The 18,143-nt window shown below is 41.6% G+C and overlaps 1 protein-coding gene across 5 annotated transcripts in view; it reads left to right on the top strand.

Moving 5' to 3' along the window:
- Positions 1-18,143, top strand: part of lobo (lost boys) — a 308,482-nt gene that overhangs the window by 264,624 nt on the left and 25,715 nt on the right. For all 5 annotated transcript variants that reach the window (XM_067156796.2, XM_068229770.1, XM_067156794.2 and 2 more), the window contains 2 exons: positions 3,047-3,270; positions 13,772-13,984. In XM_067156796.2, the coding sequence (XP_067012897.2) occupies positions 3,047-3,270; positions 13,772-13,984 (437 nt within the window). The remainder of the gene's footprint in view (positions 1-3,046; positions 3,271-13,771; positions 13,985-18,143) is intronic.

The following is an 18,143-nucleotide window of genomic DNA, read 5'->3' as shown; positions in this document are numbered from 1 at the left end:
TCGTCACCACCGATTTCGCTCAAAGTCATAGAACATGCAGGGCTTGGCTAGAAATGAAAGTACCCAAAGTGGAAACTCCAAATGGCCAAGCGTATAGAAAATAAAAATAAAAATACACATGTTGACGCGGCTCTTGCACCGCATAAGCCACTTACGTTAACGCCCACGACAAGCAGTAGTTGGCGTAGCGGTAAGCGCTCGGACTGATCAGTCATTGGTCGTGGGTTCGACCCCCCCGTGTCGAGAATATTTTTTTCAAATTTTATATTATTATTTTATTTTAATTAATTTTATTTATTTATATGCAAAAGGCATATGGGACGTCATTTTTTAATGACCTGGCGAGTTGGCCGTGTGGTTAGGAGCACGCGGCTGTGAGCTTGCATCCAGGAGATAGTGGGTTCGAATCTCACTGTCGGCAGCCCTGAAGATGGTTTTCCACGGTTTTCCTTTTTCACACCATGCAAATGCTGGGGCTGTACCTTAATTAAGGCCACGGCTGTGGCCAATTCCTTCCAACTTCTAGGCCTTTCCTATCCCACCGCCGCGAAAAGACCTATTCGTGTTGGTGCAACGTAAAGCCACTAACAAAAAGGAAAAAATTTAATGAGCACTCAATTGTAAAAAATTTGGAGTTGCAAACTTTCCCGACGTGTTCAAACAGAAATTCTTCATTTTACTCCTTTATTGGCTATCTCCCCTCCTTGGGGAATGTGCCATAAACGTGAATAGTCATTTCACTGTAAGATTCGTTTTCACCTGACAAGTGAAGGTTGCTCCTGGCGGCTGTACACAAACAATAGATTCTTGGTGCAGGTAGAAAAAGACTGACAATGAAATCCTAATTTTTACCTTTTCTATGCCTTTTGCATGTATATAAATAAATAAATAAATAAATAAATAAATAAATAAATAAATAAATTAATTAATTAATTAATTAATTAATTAATTAATTGACGACAGATCTGTTTTAACTGACCAGACAATTTTGGCAAATCATCCTGATATTGTCTTTCTGAGTAAGGCTACCAAACTGACCTATTTGCTCTCCTATAATTAAAAACCACCCAGGTGCACAAAATCAATAAGTACACATCACTGGTAGAGTACAGGAAGATGATGTGGAGGCACATTACACGTGGTGCTGTCAGCAACAGGTATGGTCCCAAAAGCGCCGGTAACAGGTCTTGAACAACTAGGTCAGAAGCGTCTAATACAAGGGTGCAGAGAACAGTTTTGTTGGATACATGCCATACAGTTAGATTGTTCTTGTCACAACAAAGATTTATAGTCTACGAGATACTTGATTGTATAATCTGTATTTAGTATATTGAGTTACACCATATTCATAATGTTTTATATTTGAAGAGGAACCACCACCACCACATGAAGGCATTTTCATTTGATGCTCTACTAAATAGCAGAGAAAACCAGATCTCTGTTGACAGACTATGGCTGAGTTTTACAACTAATTTTGTCTCACCAAGGATCTCTTACATGCCAACATCATATGACATGGATTGTCGAATTGACCTTATTTTGCCTTTCAAAAATCTTTTTATTTCATTTTAGAGTTTATTATTTTAGCCGTAATGGTTTGATTTATTTCGGTCCATTGTGACTTCAAACTAATCTATCAGCATTAACTTAAAACTTATAGTCAATACTTACTACAATCTTTTATTGGCTAAATGCTGTAATAGTTTTGAGAACCCGTATGTTCTCATCTTCAGCAGCTGTGTAATTTATCAAGCATTCCCAGAACTTGTTAACATATGTCGTGTCAAGAAAAGAAGGCGAAACTCTTTACGTTACACAGAGAACTTTGCTCTGTGTCTTCAGAAGAAAATCTCAACTGTTCCCGAGGAAGTCTTCTACAATAATGAGGGCTTGAATTTAAGATTATTCTTAAATTTAAGAACGGTGAGTCAGTCAGAACAATTCAAAAATTTAAGAATATTCTTAAATTCAAACCCTAATTATTGTAGGAGACTTCCTCGGGAACAGTGGAGATTCTCTTTTGAAGACGCGGAGCAAAGTTCTCTGTGAAACGCAAAGAGTTTCACCTTGTTTTCTTGACATGGCATGAGCCCAAAAGCCTATATCATGTCTACAAGTACGGATCATGAAAACATCAGTGTTAAGGTCACTATCTTATCGAGCTCTAGAAATAAATTACAAATTATTTGTCATTCTGAATAAAATATTATAGACTGAGTGTAAGAAATAAAATTATCGTATGTCAGCTTAAAAATAAAACTTATAGGAAATTATTATATGGCCTAATGTTCCAATATTCAGTCTCAGTAAAATAACAAATTTATCAATTATCTACTTATTAAAAATGTTTTGTCTAAAAACAAATTGTCTTGTAAAACTGAGGCACCCTAATAGATGTGTCTGTAAATGTTTTTATCTGTAACTCCTCCTGTTGAACATTCCTCTATTCCATTGCTTTGAGGACTTTCACAAACTTTCTCGACTTAAGTATGCCGTTGTCTCCTGTGTACTATATAACTATATTTGACCTTGACTTCTGATAATAACTCTCGGAGCCATGAGAGCCAGTTGAACGTGAACCTTGTATTTCGATCTTTAGGGCTCTGTCTGTGTCTTTATCTGCTTGCCTGTCAATTCAAATTATTCAGTTTATTTGTCAATTCAATTTCTTTGTGAGGCAAGTTGAATAATGATGTTAACAAGTCCTGGGAATGCTTGGTAGATTATAAGCCACATACTGGTTCTCTAAACATGTGTGATGTTTAGCCAATAAAAGATCGTAATAAAGTAATAAGTTATCGCTGATAGATTTTAAAAATCTGACTACCTCTGCCAGGATTAGTGCTGTGATCTTGGGATCCAGAGGCTGACTGGTCCACAGAGGGTGCAACCTCAAGATATGTTGACAAAGGAATTAAGCTGTAAACTGCATCCCCTTGCACCACTTCAGAACATTTGGTATGCGTGGTGGTCTTCAGTCACATATCAAGAACGTACCTGCATTGTGGTAACTTTGATGTCTATTGTACCCTTCGATATGTTTCAGAACACACTTTCTTCGTGGCTGCTAGCTCAGTGGAGGATTCACGGTTAATGGAATTCTACAGTGAGGCACGAATAGACGGTCTCGAGAGGCTTGAAATGCATCCACTCTACCTGACAGAAACGTTCAAAGGCCGCCGAGATCGTCTATTTTACCGTCACGTCACTTTTGCCCCGAGACAGCGTGGAACTTTAGCAGCGATGGAGGGCCCTCGTAGAGTTGTCCTGGTAAGGTTTCTGCCTTTGTAGCGTACGTCAGCAGCTACTGATAGTTAATGCTGTATGTTAACATTGCTGCGCATGGTGGACAGAGTTGGCAAGTAATCGAATTACTTGTAACAAATATATTTTGAGTAATTTTTATTTGTAATCGTTACTTTTTACAAAATGTATTTCTCATTGAGTAATCAATACACATCATTTGGAAGCAGAAACTGCAGAACCAGTAGTGTTGGATGAAATTATTTCTTACCCCTCCATTATTTCCAAATACATCAACTTATCCTACAATATCCATCACTGCTGGGGTTATTCTTAAAAGAAAACACACCGGGCAAGTTGGCCATGTGGTTAGGGGCACGCAGCTGTGAGCTTGCATCTGGGAGATCCCCCGCTGTCGGCAGCCCTGAAGATGGTTTTCCTTGGTTTCTCATTTTCACACCAGGCAAATGCTGGGGCTGTTCCTCAATTAAGGTCACGGCCAATTCCTTCCCACTCCTAGGCCTTTCCTATCTCATCATCGCCGTAAGACCTATCGGTGTCGGTGCAACGAAAAGTAAGTTGTAAAAAAGAGAACACAGGTATTCTTTCAAGTGCTCCTGTGGAGCGTCTTTGGCTGATATTACACTAACAAACAAAGAAATTTGTCAAAGATATTTTGTAAAATATTTTGTGCAAGTTAACTTTTATAAAAGATCATAATGTACAGTCATTGTACCATTACACTACATAAAATATTTTATCACAGTTCAGCAAAAATGGATGAAGGACAGTTGTGTGCATGTTTGGCTACAGTTAGTTTTTACTTATAATCATCATCATCATTTTCATTTCTCCTTGTCCAGCTCCTGCCAGGTCGGGGTGTTGGTGGTCTGCCATCACTCATGTTTAGGCTATTGTTACGATGGGGTCGCCACTCCCAAAGGCATTTTAGAGCTACTGCCAGTTATTTTTCAGACCACCCCTTACATGTGGAACAGACTCCCTTGCAGCCGCCCCTAACATGGGAAACAAACACTGCTTATGAATAGTGTACTCGTACTATTCGTTGAGTACTGGGCTGCCTCTTCCACAATCTCCACCGTCAAGAGGGTTATTGTTCATATTTTGTAATCTATTTTAAATGTGTCATATTTTAATGATTTTTAGCTTGTGTCTCACCATTTTAAATTGTGATTTTTATTTCTGATGTATATTTACTTAGCCCTCTAGTTGATGCTGTTCTCTAGGGGATGAAACATGCACTAGATTAATGTATTTAACATGTGTTGAATACTTGACTTACTCCTCCTGGAGCATAGGGCTTCCGTGAAAATATGTTACTATTGTTGGCTAGCCTCTTCACTTCATTCTAAGTCTTTCCCACAGCTAGACATTCCTCTTCGATCGTCTTCTTCCAGGTCTTCTTCGGACATCCACACTTTCTAGCACCTTGGGGGTTCCAGTCGAGCGCTGTCTTTTCAATGGGTCCATCAGGCTTCCTTAAAGTATGTCCTATCCAATGCCATTTTCTCTCCCTTATGTGTATTTCAATTGGCTGATGATTAGTTTCTTCTTATAGGTCTTCATTTGAAATAACGTCCAGTCACCTTCTGTTGGTGATATGTCTTAGACGAAGATTTGCAGTTGTTTAGTCATCTTCTGAGTAACTTTCCACATTTCACACCTGTAAAGCAGAACAGACTTAACATTTGTATTAAAAAGTTGTAGCTTAGTCTTTCTAGAAATGTTCTTGTTTCTTCATACAGGATACAGTTGAACAAAAGCACCATTTGCTTTCCTGATACGACTCTTTTTTTTTTGCTAGGGGCTTTACGTCGCACCGACACAGATACGTCTTATGGCGACGATGGCATAGGAAAGGGCTAGGAGTTGGAAGGAAGCGGCCGTGGCCTTAATTAAGGTACATCCCCAGCATTTGCCTGGTGTGAAAATGGGAAACCACGGAAAACCATTTTCAGGGCTGCCGATAGTGGGATTCGAACCTACTATCTCCCGGATGCAAGCTCACAGCCGCGCGCCTCTACGCGCACGGCCAACTCGCCCGGTAATACGACTCTTAATGCCCTCTTCTGCTCCTCCAGTTGTAGTAACCATACTCCCAAGATGAGTCTACTTCTTCTATCTCTTTATCATCTGTAGACAATTTATCATCAATCTTGGAACTGACCCTCATCTCCTTGGTCTTATTTAATATTTAGTCCAGCATCCTCTGCCTCCTCCTTCAACCGCTTAATCTTCTCTTCCATATCTCTGAACCATTGATCCAGTAGGCAGATGTCATCTGCAAAAACAAGGACTTCTAACTTATCTTGTAAGCCCCACTGGATCCTCCTTTTATGACCTCGATACACTCTCCTCAGCACACTATCCAACACAAGTAGAAAAAGAATCGGAGTAAGAATACAGCTGTGTCGAACTGCCGAGGCCACATCTATTGGCTCAGTATGATCTCCCATATGCAGAACCTGACATTTATAACCTTCATACATATCCTTTATAAGATTCAGGATCTTTTGTGGTATACCATGTTCTTCAAGTGTTTGCCACATAACACATAAAAAAGTTGAAGGCCTTCTCAAAATCAATGAAAGTCAAGTAGAGGATGTTCTGCCATTCTCTACTTTGTTCCAAGATAAATTCTCAGAGTGTTTATCAGATCAACACAGCGACTGTGTTTACAAAAACCAGCCTGTTCCCTTCTGACATGCAATTCCACAACATCTTTCACCCATTCTAAAATGATCCTCGAAAGCACCTTACTTGATACTGACAACAATGTAATTCCCCTCCAATTATCACACTTAGAAATATCCCGTTTCTTTGGTATCTTAACAATCAGGCCTGCCTTCCATTCAGCTGGTAGCTTTTCTTCATTCCTGATCCTTTCCAACAGGGGTTGCAATAATTTTGCCAAGGTCTCAATATCTGCTTTAAGTATTTCTGGCATGATATTATCCATACCTGGTGCTTTTCCAGTTCTTATCTGTTTAAAGGCCTTTTCTACTTCTGAACAGGTTGGAGGAGGTAAATTTATTCTTGGGTCACTATCTACTGGTTCCGTTTGTTAGTTACCATTCTGTTCTGTATCTCTATTGAGCAACTCTGAGAAGTGTTCCTTCCATCTCTGTAACTGTTCTTCCTGGGTGGTCATTAGTTCACCTCTCTTGTTTTTAACAGGTTTAGTCCTGATAAATTCTCTCACTGACAGTTTCTTTGTGATACTATACAATTCCTTAGCATCTTCCCTTTCTGATGCTCCTTGTGCCATTCATGCTTGTTCATCTACCCACTGTATATGATCCTTTCTCATGCTTTTCTTCACACTCTTATCAGCTTTCACATATTCCTTTCATGCTGTGGCTTTCTGTTGTCTTATTTTACACATTAATCTTTGCCTTAACTAGTTTCCTAGCCTCTATTTTATTCCAAGTACCATCAGACATCCATTCCTTCTTGAGATAATTGTGAAATCTAAGAACCTTCTCACTAACTTCTAAATATGTGTCCTTTACTTTCAATATCTATAATAAATTCTGGTTCAACAGCAAGAGCTTCAAAGTGGTTTCTTAATTCTATCTGGAATTCTTTTCTTTTGCTTTCATCTTGCAATTTGCCTAAATCAAATATTTTGTTTCGCCTTTCGAATTTCCTTCCACTTGCCACAGTTTTCATTTTAAACTCTGCAACTCCCACTGTCGGCAGCCCTGAAGATGGTTTTCTGTGGTTTCCCAGTTTCACACCAGGCAAATGCTGGGGCTGTACCTTAATTAAGGCCGTGGCTGCTTCCTTCCCACTCTTACGCCTTTCCTATCCCATCGTCGCTATAAGACCTGTCTGTGTCGGTGTGACATTAAAAAAAAAAAGTTAAAAAAACTGTGCAACTACCAAGTGATGATCACTTCCAATATCTGCCCCTCACGTCAGTGATTGATCTTCTAAATTTTCTACTTATGACGATGTGGTCAATCTGGTTTTCTGTAACATGATCTGGCAACACCCATGTAATCTTATGGCATTGTTTATGAGGGAATAAAGTGCCACCCACTACCAAATCATGGCTAGCACAGAAATCAATGAAAAGCTCCCCATTTTTGTTAGTCATCAACTCCATGCACTCCCGTAATTTGTTCCAGTCTCTCATTGTTAGAATGAACCTTTACATTTAAATCCCCCATCAGAATAATAATATCCCTCTTTCCCACTCTCTTAATAGTCTCATTTAGCTGGCAGTAGAATTCTTCCTTTTTTTCAGTCTCTGACATTTCTATGGGAGCATAACACTGCATCATTGTCACATTGCAAACCCCAGTCTTGAATTGAGCTGTCATCAGTCTTTCTGAGATGGGTTTCCAATCAAGAAGGCTCCGGTTTCATTCAATAACAATCCTACACCTTCTCTATATTTTGCATCCTTCCCCATATGCCCAGAATAAAGGAATGTGCTCGTCGCCATAAGACCTATCTGTGTCGGTGCGACGTAAAGCAAATAGCAAAAAAAAAAAAAAAAAAGGAATGTGCACCTATTAAGAGTCTGTATTTCTCTGAAGTCTGGCCACCGTACTTCACTTAATCCAAGGATATCCAGCCTGTGTTCCTCCATCACTTTAGCCACTTGCTTCAATCTACTGCTCTCTCTCAGGGTTCTGACATTCCAAAAACCTATTCTCATTTTCCATTTTCATGCCAAAAGTCGTCAACTTATAGTCCATCCAGTTCTGTTTCACTTTGCTTTCTTTAATAGTTTACATTTAAGGCTGTGCAAGGAGCCTCCATGGCTCAGACGGCAGCGCGTCGGCCTCTCGCCGCTGGATACCGTGGTTCGAATCCCCGTCACTCCGTGTGAGATTTGTGCTGGACAAAGCGGAGGCAGGACAGGTTTTTCTAAGGGTACTACTGTTTTCCCTGTCATCTTTCATTCCAGCAACGCTCTCCATTCTCATTTCATAACATCTGTCAGTCATTAATAAATCACCTTGGGAATGGCGACCCCATTGTACTAATAGCCTATATATGGTTCATTCATTACATCCCTTACCCAGTCAAAGACCGGAAAACAGGTTGTAGGTTTTAATTTTTCATTCTTTTAAGGCTGTGCAAGTTAGTAGCCCACAGCAGTTAGAGTTTGGTGGTTGGACTGCCACCTGAGCCTACAAGCTTGCTGTTTTCTGTAAGGGTTATCTCCCTTAGCCTTTGAAGATCCCATGGTTCATGTTTGTGGGTTACTGTAGTCACGTCCTAGTTCATGAACCAAGGGCAACGGCTGAGTGGCCTAGTAAGTGGTCCTGAGAGTCGGGATACCAGTTGCTATGGAATGGGAGTGGGCATCTCGGACATATTCTGAGTCGTGGCCCTCCTTGTGCTCAGGCGGCTAGGACTATACAATCCACCGGTGGTCCATAACCCGTTAGAGGAGAGATCCTCACTTGGACTATGTACAAGTAGGGTAGCATCCTGTTTCATGAATTACCGAGCTCAGAACACTTTAAGCAAGCCTCGGACCTATGGGAGTAATGGAGTCCCACTCCCATTTGACAGGCGAGGGACTCCTTGGAAACAACTTGGCGAACGAAATGGAACTCGATGGGGAGCTATCAATATTAATGGGGCTTATGGAAGAAAGAAGGTGGAACTGGCTGAGTCAGCAAAGAGGATGCATCTGGATGTGCTAGGAGTAAGTGATATTCGGGTAAGGGGAGATAATGAGGAAGAGATAGGAGATTATAAAGTGTACTTGACGGGTGTTAGAAAGGGAAGGGCAGAGTCTGGGGTAGGGCTCTTTATCAGGAATACCATTGCACGCAACATAGTTTCTGTTAGGCACGTAAATGAGCGAATGATGTGGGTAGATTTGTCAGTTGGAGGAATTAGGACAAGAATTGTGTCCATGTATTCACCATGTGAGGGTGCAGATGAGGATGAAGTTGACAAGTTTTATGAAGCATTGAGTGACATCGTGGTTAGGGTCAACAGCAAGGATAGAATAGTGCTAATGGGCGATTTCAATGCGAGAGTTGGGAATAGAACTGAAGGATACGAAAGGGTGATTGGTAAATGTGGGGAAGATTGGAAGCTAATGGGAATGGGAAGTGTTTGCTGGACTTCTGTGCTTGTATGGGTTTAGCTGTTACGAATACATTCTTCAAACATAAGGCTATTCGCCGCTACACATGGGAGGCTAGGGGTACCAGATCCATAATAGACTATATCTTAACAGACTTTGAATTCAGGAAATCTGTTAGGAATGTACGAGTTTTTCGCGGATTTTTCGATGATACAGACCACTATCTGATCTGTAGTGAACTAAGTATCTCTAGGCCTAGGGTAGAGAAAGTGAAATCTGTCTGCGAATGAATAAGGGTAGAAAATCTCCAGGACGAGGAAATTAGACAGAAGTACATGGATATGATTAGTGAGAAGTTTCGAACAGTAGACTGTAAGCAGGTTCAGGATATAGAAAGTGAATGGATGGCATACAGGGATCCTGTAGTAAAAACAGCAAGGGAATGCCTAGGAACAACTGTGTGTAAAGATGGGAAAAGGCGAACATCTTGGTGGAATGACGACGTGAGAGCAGCTTGTAAACGTAAAAAGAAGGCTTATCAGAAATGGCTCCAAACAAGGGCCGAGGCAGACAGGGATTGTTACGTAGATGAAAGAAACAGAGCAAAACAAATAGTTGTTGAATCCAAAAAGAAGTCATGGGAAGATTTTGGTAATAACCTGGAAAGGCTAGGTCAAGCAGCAGGGAAACCTTTCTGGACAGTAATAAAGAATCTGAGGAAGGGAGGGAAAAAGGAAAGAACAGTGTTTTGAGTAATTCAGGTGAACTCATAATAGATCCCAGGGAATCACTGGAGAGGTGGAGGGAATATTTTGAACATCTTCTCAATGTAAAAGGATATCATCATCATGGTGGTGTTGCAAACAGCCAAGCTCATAGGGAGGAGGAAAATGATGTTGGTGAAATTATGCTTGAGGAAGTGGAAAGGATGGTACATAAACTCCATTGCCATAAAGCAGCAAGAATAGATGAAATTAGACCTGAAATGGTGAAGTATAGTGGGAAGGCAGGGTGAAATGGCTTCATAGAGTAGTAAAATTAAAATGGAGTGTTGGTAAGGTACCTTCAGATTGGACAAAAGCAGTAATTGCACCTATCTATAAGCAAGGGAACAGGAAGGATTGCAACAACTACCGAGGTATCTCATTGATTAGTATACGAGGCAAAGTATTCACAGGCATCTTGGAAGGGAGGGTGCAATCAGTCGTTGAGAGGAAGTTGGATGAAAACCAGTGTGGTTTCAGACCACAGAGAGGCTGTCAGGATAAGATTTTCAGTATGCGCCAGGTAATTGAAAAATGCTACGAGAGGAATAGGCAGTTGTGTTTATGTTTCGTAGATCTAGAGAAAGCATATGACAGGGTACCGAGGGAAAAGATGTTCGCCATACTGGGGGACTATGGAATTAAAGGTAGATTGTTATAATCAATCAAAGGCATTTATGTTGACAATTGGGCTTCAGTGAGAATTGATGGTAGAATGAGTTCTTGGTTCAGGGTACTTACGGGAGTTAGACAAGGCTGTAATCTTTCACCTGTGCTGTTTGTAGTTTACATGGATCATCTGCTGAAAGGTATAAAATGGCAGGGAGGGATTCAGTTAGGTGGAAATGTAGTAAGCAGTTTGGCCTATGCTGACGACTTGGTCTTAATGGCAGACTGTGCCGAAAGCCTGCAGTCTAATATCTTGGAACTTGAAAATAGGTGCAATGAGTATGGCATGAAAATTAGCCTCTCAAAGACTAAATTGATGTCAGTAGGTAAGAAATTCAACAGAATTGAATGTCAGATTGGTGATACAAAGCTAGAACAGCTCGATAATTTCAAGTATTTAGGTTGTGTGTTCTCCCAGGATGGGAATATAGTAAGTGAGATTGAATCAAGGTGTAGTAAAGCTAATGCAGAGAGCTCGCAGTTGCGATAAGCAGTATTCTGTAAGAAGGAAGTCAGCTCCCAGACGAAACTATCTTTACATCGGTCTGTTTTCAGACCAACTTTGCTTTACGGGAGCGAAAGCTGGGTGGACTCAGGATATCTTATTCATAAGTTAGAAGTAACAGACATGAAAGTAGCAAGAATGATTGCTGGTACAAACAGGTGGGAACAATGGCAGGAGGGTACACGGAATGAGGAGATAAAGGCTAATTTAGGAATGAACTCGATGGATGAAGCTGTACGCATAAACCGGCTTCGGTGGTGGGGTCATGTGAGGCGAATGGAGGAGGATAGGTTACCTAAGAGAATAATGGACTCTATTATGGAGGGTAAGAGAAGTAGAAGGGAGACCAAGACGACGATGGTTAGACTCGGTTTCTAACGATTTAAAGATAAGAGGTATAGAACTAAATGAGGCCACAACACTAGTTGCAAATCGAGGATTGTGGCGACGTTTAGTAAATTCTCAGAGGCTTGCAGAGTGAACGCTGAAAAGCATAACAGTCTATAATGATTATGTATGTATGTATTTTTGAAGATCCCTCTTCACCAACAGGCAGTGTCCGACTCGTTGGCTAAATGGTCAGCGTACTGGCCTTCGGTTCGGAGGGTCCCGGGTTCGATTCCCGGCCGGGTTGGGGATTTTAACCTTCATTGGTTAATTCCACTGGGCCGGGGGCTGGGTGTTTGTGCTGTCCCCAACATCCCTGCAACTCATACACCACACATAACACTATCCTCCACCACAATAACACGCAGTTACCTACACATGGCAGATCCCGCCCACCCTCATCGGAGGGTCTGCCTTACAAGGGCTGCACTCTGCTAGAAATAGCCACATGAAATTATTATTACCAAAAGGCAGTGGTTCCCCTTGTTTCTTTAAATCCGATGGGAAGAGGGTTGCCTCGTCTGCCAGATTTGCTATTCCAAAAGTATCTTTTTCTGCCGCATCTGCCATTGAGGACTTTACCAGAGCCCCGTTAGCCATCACTTTTCAGGGTTCCTGTAGGGCCTTCACACCTACCGTAGTGGTCGTGGGGCACACATAGTCCCCGCTGTACATCGCCCCTGCATGCAGTCCCTTACTTCATGCCCTTGCAAAAACATGGACGAGGTTTTGGACTTATGGGAGGCATGTATTGAATAGGCAGACCCTAAATAGAATATTTGAGTACATTTTCTTAAAAATCATATGTTATCATAATGCACTTTTCAACGTAAATGCATATAATTAACACTATACAAGTATTGATTAGGTGGAGAACCCCAAAACTACAATTGTGAACTATTCTGAAATATTTTGCTACTTGATTTTCTAGTCGATGCGGGTTCTATAATGAAGCTTTTAAAGCTCGTTAGTCGTAATATGATGTGAGATGAATCTTCGTAGCAAGTAGCCCTTCCTGATGTCACCCTCTTCAGAGGAATTAATGAGATGAATAGACTGATAATAGAAAGGGAGAGGGTGAAACCCAGTGCCACTAGATAGCATACTCTTGTTGAATAGCACTAAGGCTTAACGTTTCCACCTGACGGATGAATTATCATCAACAGCGTCATATGCCCTCACTCCATATGAACACTGAATTTTTAGTAAATTATTCATAATATTTATTTCCCCTTGCCCAGCTCCTGCCAGGTCGGGGTGTTGATGACGCTCTCCACTGTTGCCTCTTCTTCCACCACTCCTCCAGGCCAGTCTTCTTTTTCTTATGCTGTTCTAGACAGAGTCCATCCATTTTGCTCTGGACCTCCCTCTTGTTCTCTTTCCCTCTATCTTAGCCTCCAACACTTGTTTTCGTATCCTTCCTTCCTCCATCCCCATGACATGTCCAAACCATCTCAATTTATTCTTCTCCATCCTGTCACTCAGTTTTTCTACCCCTATCTCTTTTCTGACCTCAACATTTCTTACTCTGTCTCTCCTTGTCTTCCCTCAGGAACTTCATCTCAATGGGCTGAATTTCACTCTCACTTCTTGCTGCCAAAGTCCAAGTTTCTGATACGTACATTAATATAGCGGTATAGTACATCTTGTACAGTGTCTCTTTACATTTCATAGGAACTTCTCTTCCCCACACCAGGTTCCTTACATTCTGGTAGAACATATTTCCCGCTTGTACCCTTCTGCCGATCACCTTATCCAATCTTGCATTATTTCACTTCTCAAATATTTGAAGTATTCAACAACCTCAAGGTTTTGTCCCCTAATACTAATGATTCCTATTCCTTCTCTTTCTCTTTCTCTTTCTCTTTCTCTTTCTCTTTCTCTTTCTCCTCTTTTTCTTTTTCTCTTTTAGTAAATTATCTTAAAAAATTGATCTTGATTATATTTGAACCACTTTTCATATATTCTTCCTGAGACATTTGCCCTTTATTATTGCAAGGTACTTCGATCATGAACAAATTCATAGGGCAGATGATCAAGATATTAACACCCCTTAAAGTAAAACATCTCTTGGTGAGAATAAACTTGCATTTAACATGCCTTTCGTTGTGTGTTCCACAGAAACTCGTCGAGAAGTTCGAACGTGATCCTTCCAAGAAAGCGAACGACGACATAGCCACCAAGACCTTTGCGATAGCTGACAATGAGATCCATCTGAAGTACCACTATGACGATGAACGGATAACTGCCCAGACACGGGTCTTTATCAAACCATCGCTGGCTGAAATGGGGGATCAACTCAAATTCAATCCGCAGCTCACTTATGGGTACATGGTAAGTGACTGTGATGTCTTGTGTAAATTATAATAGCCTAGTTATATATTTATCATGTGACAATCCAAAGCACTGGTGTATATGACACAAAATACACTCATGTTCATAAAAAACAGAACACCTTGAAAGACTAGAGATAGGAAGTTCATATTCACAGAACATGTTCATTAGTACTGTATGTTCTGCAGAAACGATTAGCATTTCAGTCGCGTAGGTTCAGCATGTGTCCTGTTGCCTAGTAGGCACTGGGTCCTCCATGGGCGTTATGGCATCGACGCGTATAAGGCGCGAATGGCGTCCTGGGGTATAGCCATTCATGCTGTATTCACCTGGTTCCACAGTTCATCTTTGGGGGTTGGCATTAGGTCACAGCGCCGCACCCGTCGTTTCACCATATCCCACACATTTTCGATTGGCGACAATTCTGGTGATCGGGCGGGCCAGGCCAACATTCCGACATCCTGTGACAACAAGAAGGCACACGTTCTTGCAGCAACTTGTGGTCGTGCATTGTCTTACTGAAATATGGCGTCTGGGGTGTCGTGCAGAAAGGGTATGGCTACGGGTCGCAGGATGTCATTCATGGAGGTCAAACTGGTCACAGTGCCCTGGACACGCACCAACTGTGATTTGTGGTTGTACCCAATAGCACCCCACACCATAAGGTCTTGAATTGGCGCTGTATGTGTTGTGCAATTCCAGTCAATGTGATGCCTCTCGCCCTGTCTGTGGCGAACCAAAATGCGGCCATCAGAACCTGGATTCACCCGAAAACACTATCTGCTGCCATTCCTGTCCCCAGTGACGTTTCGTACACCATTGCAGTCTAGCATGTTTACGCACATTATTCAAAGGTAGGCGGAAAAGTTGACAATGTGCCGGTAACCCAGACCATAATAAACGGCGACGGACTGTCACTCTTGATAGTTTATGATGTGTTTCACTGTTTCACTGTTGCATCAGAACCGAGGAGGACGCAGGTCTGTCCTTCAATGCCATTCGGGCGAGGTGTCGATCTTCTCGAGGGTGGTCTGGATGGTGCGACCAGATTCATCTCGTCATGTTCTACGGCCTTCTGTGAACCATTCTGTACACACCCGTTGCACTGCTGAGACACTTCGTCCCACACAAGCAGCAATTTCCCAGAGGGATGCATCACGTTCTCTCATGCCAATAATGCGCCCTCTTTGAAACTCGCTCATTTGACGGTACACTTCTCGCATACATCTGCGAGGCATCCTGCACATCTGCTCAAGTCACACTGATCCATTACCTTCGATTTATAGCGACAACGAGAGCCGCAGTCGGTGATGGTGTGCCGAGATGTCGATGTGAGGGCTGACATGGTTCAAATACTAATCATTTCTTCAGAACATACTAATTCACATGTTCTGTGAATATGAACTTCCTATCTCTAGTCTTTCAAGGTGTTCTGGTTTCTATGAACGTGAGTGTACTTTTACAACTGACAAGAGCCATGTCTAGTTTCATTTCTAAACCATTCCGTCTTTCCAATCCGAGTCCATACACTGCTGATGCAGATTTCTACAGTGTGTGTACCCAGTCTCTTTTTGACCGTGGTTTCCCAAACTTGCTGTTACCTCTGTTGTTTCTGATAAAGCATTGGCAATAGCAAGATTAATTTATTACTATTTGCAGTTGATGTTGTGATCTGGAGAACGAACAGCAAAGAAATACAAGAACAACTTTATTCAGTGAATATTGAAAAGTATGGTATGGAAATCAGTGTAGAGAAAAGACCATGGTGATATCAAGGCAAGGAAAAGGCAGTGTCAAGATTGGTGGTCAGAGCCTTGAAATTCCTCATTGGATGTCGGCTGTCATCAGGGCGATCTGATTCTCGTTCTCGGCAACTCGGAAAAGAGTGGAGATACTGAGCCCATACCATTTTTCTAGATTCTGTAGCCAAGATATTCTCCTTCTTCCCCAACTTCTCCTTCCTTCAATTCTACCTTGTAAGATAAGCTGAAGGAGTCTATATTTATCGTTTTGAATGATGTGGTCAAAGTACTCAACTTTCTTCTTTTTGACGTTGTGCGTGACCTCTAGCTCTTTGTTCAGACATCGGAGTACTTTAGTGTTACGTATTCTGTCAGCCCATGATATTCTGAGCAGGCTTTGGTAGACAGAGATTGATCTTAAAGTCCCTGTTACAGAGAAGTTTGCTCATTCTCTTGCCTGTTCAGTCCGGGACCTAATTTCAACAACATTGTTCCATCTGCGATCAAGTGCGCTGCCGAGATACTTAAGAGCGTTGGACAGTTTCAAATACTTAGAGAGTGAATAGTGCAGAATACAAGGCTGGACAAGGAGATTAGCAAAAGGATGGTACAGTGCAATGCATTCATCAGAGTGTAAGAAACCTTGTCTGGAACAAGAAAGTGTAAAGAGATAATGTACAAAATGTATTATGCACCCATATTGACTTACTTGGCTGAGACCTGGACAGTGACAAATAGGGAGGGGAGTAGAATTCAAGCCAGTGAAATTAATTGCCTAAAAACTATGATTGAAAAGGCAGAGTGAGAAACGGAAATGTTAGGAAGGATGTAGGAATATAAATCACTAGTTACATTTGCTAGGGGATTGTACAGCAGAGAACCTGAAGCAAAAAATGGAGCGGCTATGACACTTAGAAAAGAAATCCTAGCATATGTGGAATATACAAAATGTGTCAGCGATAGGATGATAGTGATGAGACTCCAGTTTGAAAATGGCATGAATGATCTATTTCAGTTGTATGCCCCACAAGCTGGTTGCATAGATGACCATCTAGAGGACTTCTTAGAGGAAATGGAGAGACAGATAGAAGATAAGGAAGTACTATTGATGGGAGATCTAAATGCACAAGTTGGAATGGAAAGACAAGGAAAGGAAGATATTGTAGGGCCTTTTGGATATGAAAATGTAAATCCAGAAGGCGAGTTGTTGGTGGATTTTTGCATGAGGATCCAAATGATTGTTGGAAACACCTGGTTTGGGAAGAAGAACAGTCAGAAGATTACAAGGTATGGCTGGGGAGACAGACGGACAAAGACCATGATTGATTATATAATCATAGAGAAAGAACACCAGAAGAACCTTTAAGATGTTACAGCCATGCCTGAAGAGGCCTTTGGTGGAGATCATAGAGTTGTGATGTCCGCCTCCGTAGCGTAACGGTTAGTGTTATTAGCTGCCGTCCTCGGAGGCCCGGGTTCGATTCCCGGTACTGCCAGAAATTTAAGAATGGCAGGAGGGCTGGTATGTGGTTCAAATGGTACACGCAGCTCACCTCCAATGGGGGTGTGCCTGAAAAGAGCTGCACCACCTCGGGATGAGGACACGAGTTTACTTTACTTTTATAGAGTTGTGATAGGAAAATTTTAAGTAGGAAAGTTGAAAAACGCCCATTAAGCAGAGAGAAAAGAATTAAAGTATGGAAGTTGAAAGAGAAAAGCATACAAGAAGAATTTCAAAGGAAAATAATACCCTTTGTACCCAGGACGGAGGCGGGGAATGTTGAAGATGATTGGAAAAGATTTAAGGAAGCACTGGTTGGATGTGCAGAAAAGGTATGTGGTAGAACATCAGGAAATGTGAAAGACTAAGAGACATCCTGGTGGAATGATGGGGTAAAGATTAAAGTAAAGGAAAAGAAAATGACATGAAAAGCATGGAAAACATCTAAGACTGAAGAAAGTAGAAGAAAATATGTAGAGGCAAAGAATTTGGCCAAGAAAGTAGTGGAAGAAGTAGTGGGCCTTATTCACACAGAAATTGAGAGATGATATGCAGGGTGGCAAGAAATTACTGTATGGTATCTTAAGAAACAAAAAGAGAGATCAAGTAAACACCAGATTTGTGAAGGATGAAGGCAGCATAATATTAACTAAACCAGGTAAGGTAAGGGTGTATTCTGCCCGAAGGCAGGTCCAAACCTCCGCAGAGGTGTGCCTGAGCCGGAGTTTACGTACGGTAGGGTGGCCAGTTTCTTTCCGCTCCTCCATTCCCTTACCCCCCAACAGCGCGTGGCAACCCATCCAAATCTTGACCACACCCAATGTTGAACAAAGCCAGAAGAAATAAGAAATAGATGGAGAGAGTATTTTCAGAAGTTGATGAACATGAGAACTATCATCATCATCATCATCATCAT

This window comes from Anabrus simplex, chromosome 12 (genome assembly GCF_040414725.1).
Source record: "Anabrus simplex isolate iqAnaSimp1 chromosome 12, ASM4041472v1, whole genome shotgun sequence".
Taxonomy (NCBI): domain Eukaryota; kingdom Metazoa; phylum Arthropoda; class Insecta; order Orthoptera; family Tettigoniidae; genus Anabrus; species Anabrus simplex.
Note: the sequence above shows the minus strand (reverse complement) of the source record. Positions and strands in the feature narration are given on the sequence as shown.